This window comes from Morchella sextelata (genome assembly GCF_020137385.1).
Source record: "Morchella sextelata strain SCLS chromosome Unknown scls_14, whole genome shotgun sequence".
NCBI lineage: Eukaryota > Fungi > Ascomycota > Pezizomycetes > Pezizales > Morchellaceae > Morchella > Morchella sextelata.
Window position 1 is genome coordinate 1,407,312 of NW_025408629.1, and position 21,266 is coordinate 1,428,577.

The window sequence follows — 21,266 nt, forward strand, 5'->3', positions numbered from 1 at the left end:
TTCAAGCAGCGAGTGCCGGAACTTCAACTTTGGCGCTACTTGAAATTATTATTCTTCGCTGTTTCCTTGATTCTCCATATAAACTCCTGACAACTATATTCAAGTATCTGTATCCTAATTTGATACACACATTTTCTACCTCTATATATACAGGCCTAGCCCTCCCTATAACCCCAATACCAAAACACGAAATCATATCAAACCAGCTAAATCACAAATACGCAAAAACAAAAACACCAAGTCATACCAAACTACCCAAACCACAAACAAAACAAAACAAAGCAACAACTAAAAAATGTCAACACACACCTTCACAATCAGCACATACGACATCTTCACCCTCCTCGCCGACCTCAGCACCTCCATTAGAATCCCCGCCCCCATCCCTCCTCCTGGCACTGCCCCCTTCCGCGCGCCCCCAGGACACATATACCCACCGACCGCCCCCGCGCCTGCCGCGCCCGAAACCCCGAGTATATTCCTCCGCCGCCTCGCACCCCCGCATACTGTGTACTGTCCGCCGGCCGAACGCACGCCCGAGCGCTTCCACCGCGTAGTAGCGAGGGTGTGGCGTATTATTATTGTCCTCCGGAGGGCGAAGGGGCATCTGAGGTTTGTGGAGGTGAGGCAACTGTTGGGATGGGCGGAGGGGTGGATGCGGATGTTGGAGGAGGAGGCGCTGGAGGGGGAGCAGCAGGGGTTGGTAAAGGAGCTGGGGGACGGATTGTGGGGGGTTGTGGAGGTGTGGGGTGGGGTGAGGTTGGCGGTGAGGGGATAGGAACGGGTGGGTGTATACGGGGAATCGGGTGGAAAGCGAAGTTCAATTTTGAGTTGGATAGTATGTAGTAGAAGGTGATAGGACGTGGAGTTTGAAATTGAGCACTGTTGCGCAGTCGGTGAAGGCCTTCAAGTGGCGTCTAGTTAAAGTAAGGGTGAAAGAAATAAAACTCTTTGAGATTAGACAAAAACAGAGGTGCGCATCCCACGAACACACTAAACGTGTTCCAGTGCTAACGCAGAGGGCAACTGGCAAAGCGTGACATAAATCCACACGAATACCCCACAAGGGATTTGCCACCTAATGTGGTTCCTGGCAATTCTACCTGAAAAACACCTCGATTGCATAGAGATTGGTAGTTCTACTTTATTTCCTCTATCGATTCTGACTAGTTATACAAAGATCTGTCAGCCAGATACTACAATACAGGATATCAATTGCGCCAGGCCCAAATATCATTATGAATAACCACCCTCAAAGGCCCTTTTCCGGAGGTGCATTGCCATGCTCAAAGAGCCCTGATAGTGATGAGAATAGCTTATTTTAGGCTTCCAGAAACTCGAAATCATATTGCCTCTACCTCTAATAAGTAGCATCAACAACCCCCTTCGTGGACGCCTGACTCCCGCACAACGAGGACGCATCGCCCTCCCCTTCATACCCATCATCCTCCTCGCCTTCGTCGTCTAATTCACCATCCTCGTCATCGCCGTCACCCCCATCATCCCTGTTCTCTTCATCATTCCCGTCCTCTCCGTCTTCAGACCAGTCATACTCTGGATCGGAATGCTCATCACTATCAACTTCATAATAACTCATTCCCTCCGAAACCGCAAACTGCCGTTCCGCTTCGGTCGAAGCCCCCCAGTGAACCGACTTCACACGCTTGCTCTTCCGTTCGTTTGCGGCGTCTTCGAAATGATCGTGCGAGCTTGGGGGAATGCTCTTCTCATGATCAGTTGGCGGAGGAGCGTCACGGCCATCATCACTATGTGTAGAGGTTTCCGAGACGCTGCGGGATATGGTGATGGAGAGTTCATGCCCGATTGTGCTCGGCGGGAATGTGAACACTCGTACGTTCTTGGAAAGTGGAGGCGAGTGAGATTTCGTGGGTGTTATAGGAGGAGAATGGAATTGCATATATGGATTTGCGGCAAAGACGATAGGTTCATCGAGGATATGGGATTGTTCAACGGCGGCGGGTCTTTTCGTTGGCGAGCGGTTGGGGTTGAGGATAGGCTCGTTGGAAAGAAGCAAGTCTCCTTCAGTGTCCGCGGCGGTGTTTTGATCATGGCGAGTTTCGAATTCGCCGTTGTCTGAGCTTGATGTGGAGCTCAGTGTGTAGACAGTCGGCGAGGGTGGCCATTTGAGCTCTCCGGTCATCCTTATATCCGGCTTGGTTAACCTTGCACCTCTCATCATGTATTTCGTGGCCTTGAATAAATTGGAACTGATATTCGAATTCTCTTCAAAATTGATCGAACCCGGCGCGCTGCGTAGAGGAGCCGCAGCTTGTAATTCCCTATCATAGAGTTCTTTCTTCGTCGGCAGCCTGAACCGATACTCGTGAAGTCTGTTATCATGAATTGACCAGTCGTAAAACGGTTCACAGAAAGAGAAATCTCTGTCTTCCAAGTCGGCTGCCTCTGACACATCGCTCACACTTGATTCCTTCTTAACCAGAGGTGCCGGAGGAGCATCATATACCGGTTGTTTTGCTTCAACCACTGGACTGCTGGGCGAATCTTCGCCCTTCATATTGAGTGGAGATGCAGTCGCTTGCTTATCCGGGGAGAAATGGTTGCGCAGCTCTGGTATTCCCTTCTCCAACGGCGATGCTTGAGGAGTCTTTATCACCGTGCTTTGTGAAGAGTTCGTACTCCTTGGCAAGGCTAAAGAATCTTTTGAGCCTCTGATTCCAAATACGAACTTTGACTTCTTGGGCGAGCCGTCATCTAGCTTGAGATCGCGGAGGGCACTGACATAAGACGACGAACATGACGAAGATGGAGGTTTTTGTTGAAACTCAGTGTCGGGATTTGTTCTCCCAGTCATGCCGCCATTGGCAGACGTGTGTGGTGTTTGTTCATAAGAACGCTTGAGGCTTATCCCGTCCGGATTCGAAATCAAGGATGAGATGTTGTAGGTAGGACCCATTACTGTGGCTTTCGACACGTTCTCGTTCCTCCCTGTCTCAAACCACTTCCACGGCTGCCTTGAAGGCCCCGCATCAAAGAGTTCAAAGTTGTAGCAGCTACCCTCGGCGGCTGGTACATCTCGAAACGTATTGGTTTCTTCCATCCTGCTCGACGGCCTGCTGCTGAACATCTGCGAGACTTTACCGAAAAGGCCTGCCGACTTTGTCGCGCCGGTAAGATGGGCGACGTGTGCTTTGACACTCTCGGAGGTGCTCTCCAGGCGTAGAGTGGAGCTTTGGGGGGAGGCGACGGTTTCGTCGTGGCCGCTGGAGCTGTCGCCTGTGGTGGAGGCACGGTCTTCCTCCCCGCCGGATAGGGGGGACTCGTAGTAGGATTTGAGCTCGTGGTCGCGGAATAGCCACCTCATTGGGCGTGGAGTCTTTTGTGGCTCGTCTTCGCTGAGTGCAGCTGGGAGATCTTCTTCTTCGTTGGCGCTGACGTTGTCGAGGTCTGACACGAAATTCTGTTCTTCGACCTCTGGTGGAGACTGCGGGCGGACTGATTCTGAATCATACTTGTCAGTTAATATATCTATGGTAATAGGTTTTGCTACATGTTACAACTGAGCAGGATATAAGGGCAGCCAGAAGAGAAGTTATATCAACTTTTCTCGCGGCGTTTCTTTATGTATGATAAAGAAAGAGTAGTGGTGTAATTATTTTTATTTTGAAAGTAGCCCGAACGTCAGAGTACACCGCCCACTCCATGGTACAGACGAAATGACATTGACATTCTGGCATGGAGTTGGATCTTTTATTACATACCAGCAGGTTTGCCTTTGATGATGCCCTCCCCGTAACTTTCAATCCATTGAGCTTCCCTCTTCCTAATCGCATCCATCCTCCTTTGAATATCCAGTTCACGAGCCTCAAGAGATTTCATCTTTTCGTCGTATGTGGCGGCCATCTCCTTTCGCACCTCATCTCTGATCTTCTCCATCTTTTCCTTCTCAGAGATCTCTTTCGACTGATCGGAATCCTTCTTGATGTGATCGTGCTGTCTGGTGATCTCGAGTTCAGCAGGGGGTGCCTGTGCTTGTGCTTGTGCGTTCTTTCCGTGAATCTTCTCGAAATCCTTCCTGATCTCCGCCCGGATTCGTTCGACCGTTTCCTCATCTAACGAAACAACTTTCGACACCCTCTCGGCCGCAGTATTGCTTGGCGGAGCATAGTGGGCGCGAAGATGACCACCGGACAGACGAATATTGAGCCTTCTCCCATCCTGCGTGTTGTTCCTCTCGACAGCGACATCCACCGCGGGACCGGTGGGACGTTTGAGTTCGTACTCCCACTCAGTCTCAACACTTGACGGGCCAGCCCAGCTAACATGTTTCTTGATTGTGTTCGGCTTCTCGGGCAGAGTGGTGATCGCCGGTGGAGCGGCATTGGAGGACCAGTGCGGGGGAGGCGCTGGACCGATGGAGAATTGGCAGGCGCAGTAGAGCGTGTCGCAGGGGTATTGCGGGCGAGGGTCGACCAAGACGGGTGCTGGATGGTACATTAAGGGCCCAGGGCTGAATAGGGTGCGGTTAGTAAAGTGGGCTTTTTTTCTGTGGGCGGAGTGGTACTTACTAAACTGGCGCCCCGAGGTTGACCGGGACCGCTGGCGGGTGGTACCACAGCGGCATAGCTCAGTGGTGCTGATTCTTACACTCCAGGCTGGCGCTAGAGAAGTCTGTGTGCTTTGGTGGGATGGGTAGTGCGGTGGAGGTGAGGTGGGACCGCTTGGTGGTGGTTTCTGGGAGCGGTGGTGGGGAAGGCTAGCGCGGAATTTCACCTCACCCCACCAAAACACGAGCAACAGCCAACGTCAACCAACGTCAATTAACCAACGTCGACAGCACGATATCTCATAAGGATTCAATATTTTTCCATTACGATCCATGCGTACAATAGGGGCTGTTCGAAAGGATAACCATAGAAAAAGAAATGAGACCATGTTGACATCCTCTGAAACTAGGACCTGCTACAATATTCTTCTCAAAAATCATTTTCTCCTGCAGATACCAAAAATCGCCCGAAAGGCCCGTATGTAAGCTCTTAAGTATCAATTTTGAGACGACTGCTAAATCGGTCATAGGCGGTAGGGCGCTCCTCCCGTTGATGGTTATCCTCCAGAAGGTTACTAGCTTCAATGTGGAAAAGACACTCCCTCTGTCGACGTTTTTATTCCAATGCATTTCTTTGTTCTGCTATGTCTTTATAAAGACGCCTGTCATTATGCTGCCTGAATGACCGGTCACCCCAGGAGACGCGGAGGTGCTGCCACATTTTACAATGAAAGTCACCGCAAGCCTAAAGCTCCGCCCACTCTGGAATCTCACTTGTAACGTGGGTTCATCTCACGAACTGACTATCTTCATCAATCAATACAGCGTAATCCAAGACTCATGGGTTATCACTCGGATATCTCTGCCAAGACACAACGATTTTATTTTCTGTATGGCAACGCCTCTGGGGCTAACTGGGGGGTTCGACACTTCTTTCCTCCAGATCTTCCAAGGAAAGATTCAATACCATAACGCCCCAACTATTTGATAAATTTTCTTGGGATTTCTATTTATAGCATCAAGATTAGTATTGAATCCCCTACCCCCTCTGTCCTCTAAGGTCGGCGATAGATATAGCGAGTAATATGTTGATATTACTTTGAAATAGATACAATATTACACACTCAACGATTCATGTTGATTACACATGCTTTTCCAGGTATCATCTCTGCGCGCCACGCCGCATGAAACGGCAAACATCGATATTCAAGTTGAAACCGACCCCAAACTTGGAACGTCCTTTCACCCATATATAAGTCATTTCTACTCACTCTAATATGAGTATCAGAAACTGCAATCACTATTCTCCGTCAGATTATACACAACCACAACTCACACTTCTACGTCTACAGTATCTACACAAACCAATTATCCCGAAACCAACCAGCAATAACAAGAAATGCGTACCACATACAACAACCCTCGCGGCGCCATCCCATCATCATCAGCATCAATGTCTCGTAGCACCACACTCCCGATTCAAAATGATTTTACAATCTATCAACAACGAGACCGCGGCTCAATCCGGTTCGACAGTTTCAACTCCGAGTCTCTCCTAGAGTCCGAAGCCAAGATGCGCAGATGGCAGATCAGGCGCAAGACACTTATCTGGAAGGTCCTGCGGGCGTTGAGGAGGGCTGTGTCGCTTAGCAGGATGGCGGACCGGATTTTGGACGATGTGGAGGTGGGGGATACGTGGGGGTGCGAAGCTAGGAGTGAGGCGGACTAGAAGCTTGGCCGCGAGGATAGAGATCTGGGTAAGGAATAGATGAGACGATGAGAAGGAAAAAGTAGAGAAATACTAGATGAGAATAATGGAATGAATTAGAAGCGAGTTATTTATTGATGTGACATGTGTTTCCGAAGAACGGCCAGATTGCTGAGTACCGGAGAAGACCCCCAGTACCGATGTTTTTCAAGCGCTCTTGGGTAGATTTTCTCCTCCTAACAAATGGTATCTCGTGATATTGGAATGATATCTATCCCATGCGATTCATACCCGGAAGATAGCACATGGCTTCTTACGGAAAACTTATAACCGCAAGCTCAAAACTCCATAGATGCCGCATGCACGAGTGATAGTTAAACGCCATTCATGGAAAGAGAGGTGAATCTCCCAAGTCCTCTGAATCGCTATCCAAGCTGTTTTGGCGTTTCTTCCAGACTTCCGAGTCCTGCGAACGTCAACAAAAAAGGAGGAATAATACGCCGGGTCGTTTATCGAGAGCGGTAGAGGGTTTTACAACGGGAGCATGTGGACTAGAGAGACTCTCCCTTATACTCCCCACAACATATTTCTTCTCCACCCCAACTACAGGAAAGCAAGATTAGTAATACCATTGATTGCGGAATTTGATAGAACGGAAAGGATTGCGAGGCACAGGTAATGTGTTTCTCTCTTTACATGAATACCTGTCGCATACAATTAGTGAGTTAAACCAAAAAGAAAGAAAAAACTTGAATACATGCACACACTGAGCGAGTGATATTCTGTGTCGTAGGGAGCACGTGAGATCAGGGTTAGGTTAATAATTTCTAGGTGAATGGCGAACCCAGGTCAATAGCGAATGGTAAAACCAGCCAGGGTAAATGGTGCCTGCTCATGCTGTCTCATCCAGATAGAACATACAACTCATCTTGCATTTCTTTTTTTCACCACATGTACTTCATTTCGGACATTTCTCATTCATATTTGCAAATGGTCCAGTTCCGTTTGCCACTGACTATACATGATGTAGCTATAGTCAATCAATGAAGGTTTCCAAAAGTGAGAAGTTAGTAACCGAAAGTTTAACATGCAATAATTTGCGAATTCTATGAAAATCATTGGGAGATTGATTTTGGAAACTGTCGAGCAGCATGAGAGACTTGCATCACCCACAACTCCGCTCGGAGATGGGTATTGACATTATCACAATAACGCTCGTGCATTGAAGCCTCAAAAGGCCTACCACTTCCATCCCGCCCCAAATAGGCGAAAGCAACCGCCTCGTCTCAGGAGGCGAGAAGACCGGTCGTACAGCATGATGTCGGTAACTCAACTGCCGCGACGAGGACCTCGTTTTTCCCTGTTCCTGAAGGAGCGACTATCACAGCATGTTGGGTTTGACGTTTGAGGTAAGACAGTGCAATAACCTTAATTCAACACCACCACCATATTCAATATCCGCGCCATATGATGCTGTGTAAACGGATTAGTCTGATATCTATAAGCTAAATTGCTCCCGAGAGTCAGTGTTCAAGACCTCCGGGACCATCGGGGTTTATGCCTTTGGTTACTGGGAGAGGATAATCTTCAGGAGTGGTGTCTTCAAAGGACATGCTGTGGGCACTGTTGGCATGGGACCGGCGGGATCGGATATTGGTAGCTCTTGAGCGCTTTTCTGACCCGGATAGCGGTTTGAACCGTGAGTTTGGAGCAGAGCATAACCTCCTTTTAGTTGATCTATGAGTAAAAGGCTTCCCGTCCTTTCTCTTGCGAGTTATCGGGACTCTGGTGACTGATAAAGTTCTCGTATATGCATTACTGCAGCGTCCTGACACAGACGTCTTCGCTAAATTACGTTCGAGATAACATTAAGATGCAAGTCTGAATTGCAGCAACTTAGTCAGCATGTCTCTAAAAGCAGTTCTCAAGACCTCTGTGATCCCCCATACGTAAATGAAAGCTGTAACCTAGGTTTTATATCGCTGTCGATTTTAAATTGTAAGTATCAATTTCCTGTTTATTGACTGCCGGAGTACCTCACCTGCTTTTGAATTGCCATCGCCTTGGAGCCTAATATCAGAGTTTTGTTATAAATACATGTACTCCCATGGGCTTCTCGCAGACAGAGTACACCGATGTGCTTGTGACAATTATTGGCAACTCTTGAGGATTCTTACTATGTATTTGAGTGCATGAATGTAGCCTTCATCTCCCATCCTTGGCCTTATTTTAAACTCTCTTCCAAACACTGTCACTAATTAGCTCGAGGTGATACTGCCAGCGTGCCCATTAATGCAGGCCTCTCACATATTAATATCTGTGAATCACGAACAGACCGCTTTTCAACCCGTACAGTCTCATTCGCACTAGTTGACAGGTTCCCGGAACCCAAGAACCTACGACTCAGGCACCTCCTGGGGATGTATTCGACAACTATATGCCCTCGAGCATTCACAACAGGTTAGAGGGAATACATGCAACGTTTATGTGATTCTCGGGAACATCTTGCATGCGAAATATTCGGCATTACCGCAAACTGTCTAACTACATGCGTGTGCAGTACTTCTGTCGTTCAAGCAAACACGCGTGCCAAGACACCCTATCCATTAATAGCATGATTCAACTTTCCGATACATGGATTATGGCTCGACATCTAGAAATACATGTATACTGTAACAAATGACTTTGAAGTCTAGCGAATTGTTGCTGAGAAACTTTTACGAGATACAGCTACCCCTCTCGCCTATAAGGTTTGGAATACGTTGTTAACATAGGAAATAATTTTTATCGGGACCTTATGCAAAAATGATCCAACCTCACGCCTCGTTGCTTCTGCACAGCTACATGTATCAGAACAAGATATACCATGAGGAGATGTATAACTCACCCCGGGAATTCTGACCAAAAACCTTCGGGAGAGTGCATATATTCCCGGACGCGGATTTCACCCATGGGTGCCTGTACACACACAGAGTACGTTGGACTTACGTACGTATATTGAACGGAACCTTCCTCCCCTTGGAGGTGGGAAAAAAAGGCTCGGCTCTCTTAAACCTGGCATTTTTGGCATACCGTCGGCCAATTTCAAGATACTTACTTGGCATTTTAAGCTTCTGCTAGTACAGGACGAATCCCAATATATTCTCTGTATTGCGGAATATCTGAGGATTTCCTATGCTATAAAAGAGGTTCAACCTGCCCCTTCCTCTCTTCCCTTCTCCATCATCTGCTCATCTCAGCATTTCGAAGTTTCTGTCGTCTCAAGCCTTTAACTCAAGCTTCAACTCGATCTCCAATCATCTATCAGTCTCAATCTACACACCCTCTTTCACGTTCTGATAAATCATCTATCACATCAACACCATGTTGTTCTCTCTCATTATCTTCGGATTTGCTGGTCTTATCAACGCCGCTGCTCAAAATGTAAGAAACCAACTTCTTCTTTGATAGAACTCTTCTAATGCTCTTACTATTTAGGCAGTTTGCCTCCCTACTGGCGGCGTTCGCAATACTTTTACTGTTAACTTTGATGATCTCAACGGCACTACTGCCCTTCACCCCGCGCCCACCATCTACGAGGGCTTCAAGTTCGATCCTTCTTGGAACGTTGTTCAGGCTGGTCCGAACATTCCGTTCATCCCGAAGTCTTCCCCAAATGTTCTTGTTACCGGCGTCAACTACAATACCACCAACGCCGAGCTCTCCGTTTCCGAGAAGGGTGACGCCTTCGATGTTATCTCTCTGTGGATGATTGGTTGTTTCGTCAATCCCCGCTATTTCTCCAATGACACCGCATGCCTCACCACCTTCACCGGCACCAAGATCGATGGTTCAGTTGTTTCTTTCGAGAGGCCTGTCAGAAAGACCACCATGGAGATTATCCAGGACTTCCCTGACCGCAAGTTCACCAATTTGGTATCTTTCCATATGAAGAATAGGTGGGAGATTAAGAACCAAACAAGTGGTCATCCCGCAGGAAGGTTCGGAATCGATAACATCGTTATCAACAAGGTTGATCCTACCGCCTCTTGTGCTGCCAAAAAGTATGCTAGGTATGTCAAGTATTGATTGGAGGATTGTAACTTTCTTTTTCAAGTTTCTCTTGATCAATAAAAACGTGTATTTTCCGTAATTTCTTTTTTGTTGTTGTTGAAAATCTTATGATTTTAGATTGCTTGAGCTGGATTGAAAAGTTTGTGCTGGAAAATAAAAAATATTTTGCTAGTTACTTCGTTCTAGTTCTCTCGAGTGTATTATGTGATATGCAATTCGCGGCTCTGATTGTAAAGCGTCCAAAAATATAACATCCCCGAGCTCGAACCAGAATCATGATATATCACTCGGAGTTTATGAACGGTAATTCTGTCACGCGTAGTATACGTATATATACCTGGGATAATAGGACAAGATACTCAAACACAGAAATGCCCGTTAGACAGATCACCCCACGAGAACTATATCTCGCCCATCGTAACGATCATGTATTACACGTATCAACACACTCTCGATCTCGGCTCTCCCCGAATGTTTATTCTCGTTATTGCGCTTTTTTCCCCCACCTGCTTATAGCACTCTTCTATCAATTAACTCCCAAGCCTCTTGTATTCTGAAATATTAATGAATAGCAATATATACATGCATGCCTATACCCAGGCACATATAGGAATCCGCACTCCCGCGCCGTGACACCTTGACGGGTACCCACATACCCCGTGTATCAGTTCGTGATGGATGCATGGGGGTCATCCTGTCTCTGAGATGCGGAACTAAGAAAAGGAAATAAATGTATCTTTCATCTGGTCGCATTGATATAGAAACAAAACTTTTCTTTAACCCGCGATGTCATCGTCGTCACCAAGAATTTATTAATCTAGCCACACAACGATGCTGCGAGATGTAGTGAGGAGTTTTTGAAGGACTGTATGGATTTTGTATGTATTTTTGGACTAGCTGTGAATACTAAAGTGCTCTCTTTGGATTATTTAAGTACCTGACGGTAGGACAAGGATACGGATCGAAAGGGATTCTAAGAGATAAGAGAAAGCCGTGAGGATCTATCTCTATCCATGTACTTTAAATATATGTCGTGACCAGTCTGCATAAAACTTAATCCAGTCAGCTGATCCTCCGCCAAGTTGAATGCAAGGAGCCGATCATCATTGAGTTCAAGTTTGCGCGAGGGAAGCATCAGGGTGCAAGCAGCAAGATACGTGCTGGCCTACAATCTACATCCGAACCAGCGGTTTCTTTCGCCATGTACTTAATGCACGGAACTATGCGAAAGAAAAAGGATGCTGTGAATCTTCTTATCCCCACCGCTTACTCCATTTTTTATCTTGGCAACGGGAGCATGCATGTCAGCCTGTTCCATCCAGTAAAATCTTAAGATGCCTGCGTCCCATCATATACATATGTAGTTCTTTTCTCCACTGTCAAAGGAGCCTTGCAGCGTTATCTCTTCTCCTCTGATGTTGTTGGCTTTTGAATCTGCATCTCAATATCCCCAGCTTGCTACGCCACGTCTAGGGAGAGGGGGTGGAATACTTGGTAGGTGTCATCACCCGTTGCTCCTACAGATTTTCGATCGATGACCAGCTTAAAGGTGTTCTAGATTTGCGGTATATGCGGCCAATCAACTATGGATATCCCCTGGTACCCCAGTCCCTTGTGAATGGTGGTCCCAAATCCATTTCAGCCGGAATAGCTACATCCTACGATCATTCGTGTACCGTGCTTGCTCCCTTTTTAGTGAGGCCTTAACTAAAAATGATGCAAGGAGACTTGAACCCAAAGCTTAAGGCCCTGCCTTTTCAAAAGCCATTTCGATTAGCGAGACTGAAAGCCCCTTTTCCGGCGAAGAAAAGGTCTTTTTTTCAATGAGTCAGGTCTGTGTCTAAGGGATAACGGTGAAAGCTCTATTTGAGGTAGGAAACCTTCAGTATGCTTTACCGGTGATGTTCTGGCCCGAGGATCCGGCTAACAGAAGAGATTAGGAAGCACCGAACTCCATCTCAAGGTTTTACTCTCTCGACATGTCGAAGCCATGACAGAAGAAGCCGTTTTACTTGTTTTGAAGCCATGAAAAGCCAGGGGAAAGACATGTTCGGAGATAATATAGAGAGAACAGAAGGGAAAGACATCGAAAAAGCACCTGACCTCCCACAGCGCTTCGATTTCGTTTCAGTCTTGCCTTTCACCTTCTCCGTCGACCAGCTATATTTCCCTCTCTACTCCCTTCCCTATATTTACCTGGCAAGATGGTTGTCCCATATCACCACTACAAGCTGTCCGTTTAAACCGGAGGTGTGGTCGCTTAAATGCTTAGACACGGGCTAATTATGACAGTTCTTTCGTTATAACAACCCTCCTCCCCCCCCCTCGATCCTATAAGCCTATTGATAACCAGGGTTGTAGTTACTCTTTACCATACCTCGAGCTTCCCAAACCCACTCTTTCACTCCTCCCAGCCAGCTCAACTTTAGCAGGCACGAACGCACGGAAATCTTTGAAGTTGAACCCCATAAGAACGGTCTTGACAGTGATAGATAGACCTGGTTAGTTGGTACCGGAATCTACGTCGTATGAGGAGAGGCGCCTAACATTACCACCTGTCAGCATTTTCAATAACCATAGTAAGAACAAGAGTGCTAGCTAGTTGGCAGGTGAGCACGTACTACTACTTTTTATTCCAGGGCTGCACGTGATATTCCGGTCTATTCCCGGGAAATGGAAAGAACTAAGCATTCAAGGAAGATACCGCCCCGCAAACCGTCCGTTAGAAGTCCGGGAGTATTGAATCGTAATCGTGAGTATTGCGTTAAAATTATTTCTTCTCGCAAGGATATAGGTAACATTCAGAATATAATCCCAGTGCGAGTCAGGCTCTTCCAGGGTTCAAGCAAGACAAGCTGGGAATACGATGATGGTCAAATCTTGCTCATCGGCGAATCAACCCCTTGGTGTACACCTAGTAAATATTTTCATACCAGCCATTAGTCTTTAAAGATTTAGGAGAGATTACTTGAGCTCAATAAAAATATTACCCGCACAGTATTATTCCAATTCAAGCTTTGATTATAATTGTGGTTCTATCGTGTCCTGGCCCACCGCGCCTGTAACGAGTAAATGCGTAGCTTTTATATCTTTATTCGCTCTCAAACTTTACTGGCATAGTGGACTATGCTTTCGTTCCATTCCCAGATAAAGCATCACTTTCTTTACCCGTTTTTTTAATTTCAGTTTTGAAGCCCCCAACCAAAGAGTGAACAGCTACAAGTTGTCAATTCTCTTGAGCATAATTAGATGGGAAAAAAAGGCTAAAGAGGTATTGAGTCTTCATCTCGGGACAGTTGGTCTCGTGTTCATCACTAGAAACACCAAAACACAACGTCCTTCCCATTTCATCTAACAACTTCATCAACAGCATACTCGCATCACCTAACAGCCCTTATAATCAATACCTACCTTCTTCCTCTACTAGGCTTTAGCCACAATTGCCCCCAGGAATAAGATTCTATATCTCTTCCTCCCCCCCCCCTCGATCCCTTGTTACACAAATGCCAAGATCGAGTGATATAGGATGACTCCCGCCATCTGTCTCACTTGGCGGCGGTATGTTTTTATAGCGGGGTGGGTATACTGAGTAATTCGTTTCTCCTCACATCAGTTAATACTAATCTTTTCTCCTAGATAATCTTGATGGTTTGTTTTACTGCAGCTCGTCGATCTCCAGCAGAAGCAGGTCCCACCACAAGAACATCCTGCGCGCGATATATAAAGTCGAACCTGTCAAGTAATTGTGATCGGCATCAACTGATATGAACTACTCTCACATAGTATCAATTAGTTCTATTTGATCCATCACCTCCGCCATGAACAATTTCCTTTCACTCCCCCGCAAGTCCATGAAAAGAAGATCTTCAATATCTTTATTGATGCCAAGACGTGTCTCATCAAAAAATGCCCTTACATACAACCCACGTTACCTCCTGATACCGGATCCGGATGCACATTGAGCCCCATACTCCGCCATGTGATAAACAAACAAAGAAAATCACGGGGTAAATACAAAAAATAATGAACATATCAACCATAAAAAGTCCTGCAAGGCCCCACCCAATCTCTAATTGAGCGGTGTCTGACCGTTCATCGTCTTGAGCCACTTGTCAATCCTTTGAACCTCATCCACGGAGTCCCATCTGTACTCGCTCGGCCTTGTATAGACCACCTGGTCATCCCCACAACCTCCCTTCCACCAACAACCAATACCGTCGGTGAGATATTGTTTGGTCAGATACATCTTAGGATGCCACTTCTCCTTATCCGCAATTTGCTCGGGTGTCTTAGGTGGATGTTCAATGTCCCACTCCTTGCATGAATTTGGCCATCCCTCGCCTGGCGGGAATGGTGGGAATTGAACATTACTACCGTGAACAGGGGTACCGGTGAGCTCATAATCGTAGGCGCGAGATGCATCTGGGTCAATAGCAGCAGAGAAGGCTTTCTCTTCCTGGGGTGAGGAGAAAATATTTTGTTCCAAAAAGGAGAGCCCAGTACCACCACATGCTTCATCAAGTGCCAGAAGAGCAAAGTGACCGCCGGCAACTGGCCGGGCCATGAAATAGATTCCCGGGAAGTCACTGGTTTCGGTGTCGTACAGGTCTGGGAATGGACGATTTGTTATTGTCTCATTAAGCCAGAGCCCCATCAACTCTAAGATCTGCGTACGAGTGTGCTTGCTAGAGATCGCAGCAGCCCAGACCTCCCAATCAGATTTGGTGTAGAGGTGGCGGGTATCCAATGGAAGACCGTACTTTTGGTGAACGGCAGAGTACCAGCGTGACTGTTTACGGTAGATATCGTGGGGAATATAACCGCTATTACCCTTTTGGGCAAAACAAAGAAGGGAGTCCGGATATAGGTTGTATAGCGTGCCCCAAGAACCATAAAGATGGTATGCAAGTTTTGTATGAGATCCATCTCGTGACATGGAAAAATCAATCCAGGCTAGGACATAAGCGTCGCCGACCTTAGTGTAGTAATCGGCGTCCTCAGTGTTGCCCATTACCGACGACAACTCTGCCATGGCCTTGATACCGACAATCGCCTTCATTGCGAGATTGGTCTGATTCTCCAGTCGGCCGGCAAAGTCATCGGTAGACACTGTTCTGCATCAGTAAAGGTCTTTAGGGTGAAGAATTACCGCTGTTTACAACGGCTTCAGACAAAAGCAAAAGAGGCTCACATACGCTGATAAGCGGGGATCAACCCAAATTCCGTCAAATACCCAGTCCACTGCTTCCAGAGAGCATATCTTCCACCCTTATCTATCCATTTCTGTGCCGCCTTCTTCCCTGCCTTTGATCCATCATTCAACGTCTGTACATATGCCAAAGCCATTGCCAACATGTTTCCACACTCTTCCACAGGCATTGGCTCGTCATTTCCATCAGGGTGCCCTGTAGCGTTGGGAAAATGAGCACCAAGATCATGGATCGAGTACCTGCAATTAAATACTTGTTAGCACTTTCATCGATTGGGACTGGGATTGATCTCTCTAATCTGCCAAAGGGGGAAGCCTCACTTGTTTGGGTACAACCCGGCCATCTGATGCTCCAACAACGGCTCAAGCAGATAAGCCAGCCATTTCGGATTTGCATACAAAAAGAATGTGAATCCTGGGAAAATAACATCCACCGTCTGAAAGTTCCCATTACTACTAATCTCCTTCAAGAACAAAATCGGATCCTCGGGAGTGCCCGCAAAAACAGTTGCTCCCATCACCTGCCTCGCCGAGATTGATACAATATCCGCGTAGGTGTCACCCTCCACAGCTCTAGCATGAGCTGTTACCTTGTCCGCAAATGCCTTACCTTGGGCGTAAGCATTGGGATAGTCAAAGTAATGGTAGGAGATCATATCAGTATCTGTCGCGTGTTGAAACCTCCAAAGTGGCCTCATCTGAGTAAGGCCACGAGCAGCTGCAAACTGTGTAACAGGATCTTGGATGAGTGCAACAGTGAAAAGCACCGAATCTGTCTTGGTATGATTCTTCTTGCTACTCAGTGCAAAGTGCTTGGAGAACGAGAAAACAGGTTCCTCATTCATGACCTCACGGAAGCCGGTATCGTAAGTATTTGCGAGTGTTGCGTTTCGCGAGAACCGGCGTCGCAGGGGTCCAGATACTCCGGCCTCGTATGTGACAGTGGGGTCCTATTTATGTCAGTAAAATGATTAGAAAGGGTTTGGCTATAAAAAATACCTGAGGACCAGTGAAGTGAAGCACGCCCCATTCAGCCCGATCGCTAATTTCGGCAAAGGTCCATTGATCTTGCTTGTGAATCGACCATGTTGTGAGATTTTCGCCCTTGGTGAGACCCCATTGAATGATCGCTTTGCGTTCGTGTGTGACCCAAACTATAGGAAGTAAACTTCAGCTTTTGTTCTTTAAACGAACCGCGATGAAGCGCAAAGATCAAAAAGGTTTGGAAGAGTACTTACGTCCGTTCAAATCAACGTAAATATTAACATCCACTTGACCCTCCACAATAACCTCCACATAGCTTGCCGGGAGTGCCTGCCTCTCCGTACTCTCAGGAGTAATCGGGCTAGTAAACATCAACGTCACAAGGACATCTCCCGACAATGGGTTTGGAAGCGAGTAAGTCAAGTTCGTAGTTGAAGAGTCGTACTGAAAGCCCGTGTAGGTCGGAAACTGAACTGTGTATCCATCCTTCGGATGTGCTGGGAGTAGTGCGTCTTGCGGACGTCCAATGAGAGGGTAAACAGTGTTTGTGGCGGGTATTTGGGCCATCACCCCGAACCCAATCTGCCGGACACTTCTGTCAGTTCATCTTACAGAGGGTAATTGACTTGGGAACCAAACCTCCTGTCCATGCCAGAATATTGGCCAGCTATCCCACGGATTGTGTCGAGCATTAAGCCACAAGCTAAGGTATGGATTCCGGACGAAGAGAGGCAGTACTGGGGGCTTGGTGTATGAAGCTGCCGATAGGGAGCTTAGAGCTGCTACTGAGAGCAGTAAGAAAAGTGATTTCATCCTTTGGGCCGTATTCAATTTGTTTTGAAGAGTTGAGCAATCGACTGGTGATTGCGACGAAATGGACCGAAGAGAGCAAGATGCGGGGAAGCTAAGAGGTCAGTTTTAAAGTAGTTTTGGAGCTAACCGAATCCTTGGAGAGAAGCTTACACGAAACAGTGTGCGGGACCAAAGCTGATCAGGAGCTTAATTTCCCAATCCTCACCACCTCAGAGCAGTTGGATTTGCTGTGATAGACAAACAAGCGTCAGCTCCGCAGTTTCTCCTCAGTCACGATATCGCGAACGAGGTCCGAAGTAATACCGCAGACGGCATAGGTTGAGGGAGGAGCACATGTTGTACGCCGCAGGGTTTGTTTGTGTTGTGAAGATCGCTACCTCTTCAGGCTACGCCGACACCTAACCCTGACATGCCCCGCCAAAAAATGTGGACCCTGCTCATCTGCGGCTGCACCATTCTCATGCAACATGCAGATTCATATGCACCCGATCACACGGGCAAGGGCTCATCTTCCAATGAGAGTGCGCACCGTAGATCAGGCGTTACTTTGGGTGGCCGGTTAATTTACCCGAGCTCGTGATCGGTTAGCTTCGGAGACTTCCAATTTGCGGGGAAGGGCCCGTCTTGTCCGTGTCCGAGATCATTAGGAGCGGAGTATTTGGACGGCATTGGAGGAAGTTCTTTGGGCCCTCAACGCTCTTCACAATTATCCCAAGAGTTCTTAGAGGCATGCATTTTGTTTCATTACCACGGTCGCAAAACGTCATCTGCTCTTAAGGGCTCATGATCGTAACACTTTCAACTCTTGTACTACATGACGTCTTGCATTATAATATTTACCACACCAACCTCAACACCTACTCAATCGATATCCATTCTCAGCTTTGCCGGAAAATGTTTCATATTTATTTCTTTTCTCCGTTTGGGTCCGGAGGAACTCTGGTCGTTCTAGTCATGAGTTGAATCCTTCCCCCGCACATTCTTGCAAGCTTGGCGATGAATATCGAGTGATAATAGATGACCGGCTGCATGGCTAACGGTGCGCATCTAGTCTCCCGACGTACTGCGTTGGAGATCAAAGAGTTACGGAAGGTACAAGGTCCGAAATATAAACTTCCTTCTTCTTCCTGACAGTTGATTGGTGATATTCTACCCAGGTGCGGAGGAAGAACGGCATTCTCCGATCTAGGACTTATTATTCAAAGAACCAGCTATAATAAGCAAGACTATGATTAAGCCAGGTGTGGGCGTGATGGTGTGGGCATGATAACTGGCAATAATTAACGTACCGATCAAGTGACTTGAGTTTAACTCTGAAAAAGAGAATTAAAGGATAGAACTAACTTATCGACCTCGACCGCCTGAACTTCGAAGCTTCCACGTTAATTAGAGGCTTCTTAGAAGAGAAGACATCATCTAGTAAAACGTATGATTTAAAGTTTTTTACCCAGTATTTCTAACTCCCACTCTGAAAAGTTGGCCTGCTCCCCTGTAGGATTGTCAAACACAACATGTAGATCATAGTTGATATCTGTCATTCGGGGTTCTAATTCTGAGTTGATACCGTCTTGGAGGTAAAACCTGCCTAGATGATTTACAGCCATCCGCGGCCATGTATCCAGCACCTGTTCTATAAAATATCAGCTTTCATCCGAGATAGGACGCATTGCCAGATACACTTTCCTTATAAACAAAAATCCTCACACTTAGGAAACTTTGATGATATCTCCATGAATTCGTCGTACGGTAGACTATTATCGTCAGTCATATTTCTCGATCAGATTGTGCATCGGGCATTCTGGTAGTTTATAATATCAGAGCTTTCCACCACATTTATTCACAACTATTGTCGGGTGAGCGGGTGCTCCGGCCAACAGCCGCACTGATATTAAGATCGGTTTAATTCCCTTTCATCCTCAGTTAGGAATTCTGAATCGGATATGAAGTGGAAGCTTGTTGTCTCCCTGTAATCATGAGATGAAGAAAGGATACAACGGGAGTGACAAATTTCGCTTGAAAATAGCATGACGAAAGACGAAATACACTGTTATCTGTGGAAGAGTAGTATTGAGACCAGTATATAACAAAACATATACCTTACAACTTTAAAAGAAGAGGAGTATATATTCACGTAATACCAAGCCAAGGCAGCCGAGCTGTCCAATCAATATGACGTTATCCTCCCAACAAACAAATTTTATATAAATCCCGAAAAGGATATCATAAGCCGTGTCACGTGAGACGGCACATTCAAGCATGAACAATTTAGCAACCCTTCTTTTCCCCCGACATCCATAATTCAAGAAAAACTCGCTACATTTAATGACCTCTGTTAGTACTCGAATCAACAAAGCATTCAACCAAGCAAAGGGAAAATACCTTCATATCAATGAATTCAACAACCAGCATTTAGAAACAATTATCAGTGGATTTGACAACCAGGTATCGGAGAACAACCACCAGGTTGTGAAAAAAAAAAACACTACTAGGTTTGACAACTAGTATTTGGAACACAATTGTCGGTGTTGCTCATCGTTGCGGAACATTCTGATCGGTTCTTGAATACCAGATGATAGCTATCATCGATTAACAAAAACGCCAGAGGGTTGAGATATAACGAAGATGAGATGATCGACTTGAGGAAGTATAGATGATGGGTTGCTAAAAGATCACCAATTAGCATCGTCTCAGGCGGTATTTCTCACCGAAGGAATATTAACCAGGAGAGTATCGGTAATATTAGCTTCACCATATCGACATTTTTTTTGTAGATTCATAATTTTATCTAACTTTGGTCAGCCACAGTATAATGCCAGATGTTGCGAGAAGGATAAGGACAGACCTGGCAATAAACAGCTCTAGCACAACGAACGAACTAAACCGGGCCTTTCCATTTCCACAATCAAAGAAACAAGAATCAGAAGAAATGGAAGAAGGGTGCGTTATTGACGGTCAATGATGAGTGAGTTTGAACGTCCGGTGCATGTATTCGAAAAATTAAAACGTTGACATATACGCTCAATATAGAAACTGCAACTCCTATGGAGCTCAATGACCGAAAAGTTGAACCATAAGATCGAACCTAAAGAAATATCATGATTTGGAATTTGTTCCATCACGTTTGGAGGGTCCCATTAATCCCATCTGGATGGCCGTCCACCATTTCCACTGGTTGAACAATAACGTCGACCCTAAAAGGGCCGGATGGGCCCCGGACGTTTTTCTCCTTGGAGGTGACCCAACGATCACCTCTTCGTCCTTGGGGACGACTCTCGGGGCTGGGGGTCTCACGATATCAATCGGAGCGGATGGTGTGTCAGAGATCGGTCCCGATGGGGGGCGAATCGGTCGAATATGCCAATAAACACTATGTGGGTTCCAGACACATAGGTTCGTTCTGTCGATGTCAGGAGGATCACTGTCGGTCATATTGTTTATGGGGCACGGCAGTGGATTGGTGTTATTTTGATAGTTGGAATTTCGGTAGAGTCTAATGAACACCGAAGAAATGAGCATTACCTTCAAGTGGTATAAATGAGGAGACAAGATGTGGTGGTGGTGAGGACGAGAAAGATCCGAGATTGAAAGGAGTAGGAGAGAAAATTTCTACCAACCTACAAAGGTTTTGACGTTGATATATCTGATTCTATGCGAGAGGTTCTTGTCAGAGTCATAGGCGATGTGGAAGTTTCTGGCTGAATAATTTGGAGAGATGATGTCCCAGGAGTGAAGAAAAAATCAGGCGATTTTTTATGTCAGTATATGCTGGGAAAGGATAGCATACATGGGACGATGAGGAACGAGGTAGGGGAGAGAGGGAGGGAAAAGGAGGGGGGGGGAGGGAGGGCGTGCCGAAGGGAATGCCATTTCGAAAATAAGGTTTGAGAAACGCAGAAATGGACTCATCAGGTCTATGAAGAGGCAGAGATTGGTACAGAATTCTTTTTCTACTTTTTTACTCCTTCAAGCTACAT

General features: G+C 46.4%; 5 protein-coding genes across 5 annotated transcripts; 3 read left to right on the top strand and 2 right to left on the bottom strand.

Annotated features, from left to right (window-relative positions):
• Positions 1–295: 295 nt before the first annotated feature.
• Positions 296–778, top strand: H6S33_003239 (uncharacterized protein; the record flags this gene model as incomplete). The annotated part of the gene is made up of 1 exon (XM_044834607.1): positions 296–778. The coding sequence occupies one exon, from the start codon at positions 296–298 to the stop codon at positions 776–778; it is 483 nt and encodes a 160-aa protein (XP_044692446.1).
• Positions 779–1,360: 582 nt separating this feature from the next.
• Positions 1,361–4,476, bottom strand: H6S33_003240 (uncharacterized protein; the record flags this gene model as incomplete). The annotated part of the gene is made up of 2 exons (XM_044834608.1): positions 1,361–3,480; positions 3,741–4,476. The coding sequence occupies 2 exons, from the start codon at positions 4,474–4,476 to the stop codon at positions 1,361–1,363; spliced, it is 2,856 nt and encodes a 951-aa protein (XP_044692447.1).
• A 1,448-nt stretch (positions 4,477–5,924) lies between these two features.
• On the top strand, positions 5,925–6,254 carry H6S33_003241 (uncharacterized protein; the record flags this gene model as incomplete). Its single annotated transcript, XM_044834609.1, has 1 exon — positions 5,925–6,254. The coding sequence occupies one exon, from the start codon at positions 5,925–5,927 to the stop codon at positions 6,252–6,254; it is 330 nt and encodes a 109-aa protein (XP_044692448.1).
• A 3,342-nt stretch (positions 6,255–9,596) lies between these two features.
• On the top strand, positions 9,597–10,301 carry H6S33_003242 (uncharacterized protein; the record flags this gene model as incomplete). The annotated part of the gene is made up of 2 exons (XM_044834610.1): positions 9,597–9,656; positions 9,711–10,301. 2 exons carry the CDS (start codon positions 9,597–9,599, stop codon positions 10,299–10,301), a joined length of 651 nt encoding a protein of 216 aa, XP_044692449.1.
• A 4,054-nt stretch (positions 10,302–14,355) lies between these two features.
• Positions 14,356–17,292, bottom strand: H6S33_003243 (uncharacterized protein; the record flags this gene model as incomplete). Its single annotated transcript, XM_044834611.1, has 6 exons — positions 14,356–15,395; positions 15,482–15,735; positions 15,817–16,445; positions 16,495–16,649; positions 16,734–17,061; positions 17,119–17,292. The coding sequence occupies 6 exons, from the start codon at positions 17,290–17,292 to the stop codon at positions 14,356–14,358; spliced, it is 2,580 nt and encodes an 859-aa protein (XP_044692450.1).
• Positions 17,293–21,266: the final 3,974 nt, after the last annotated feature.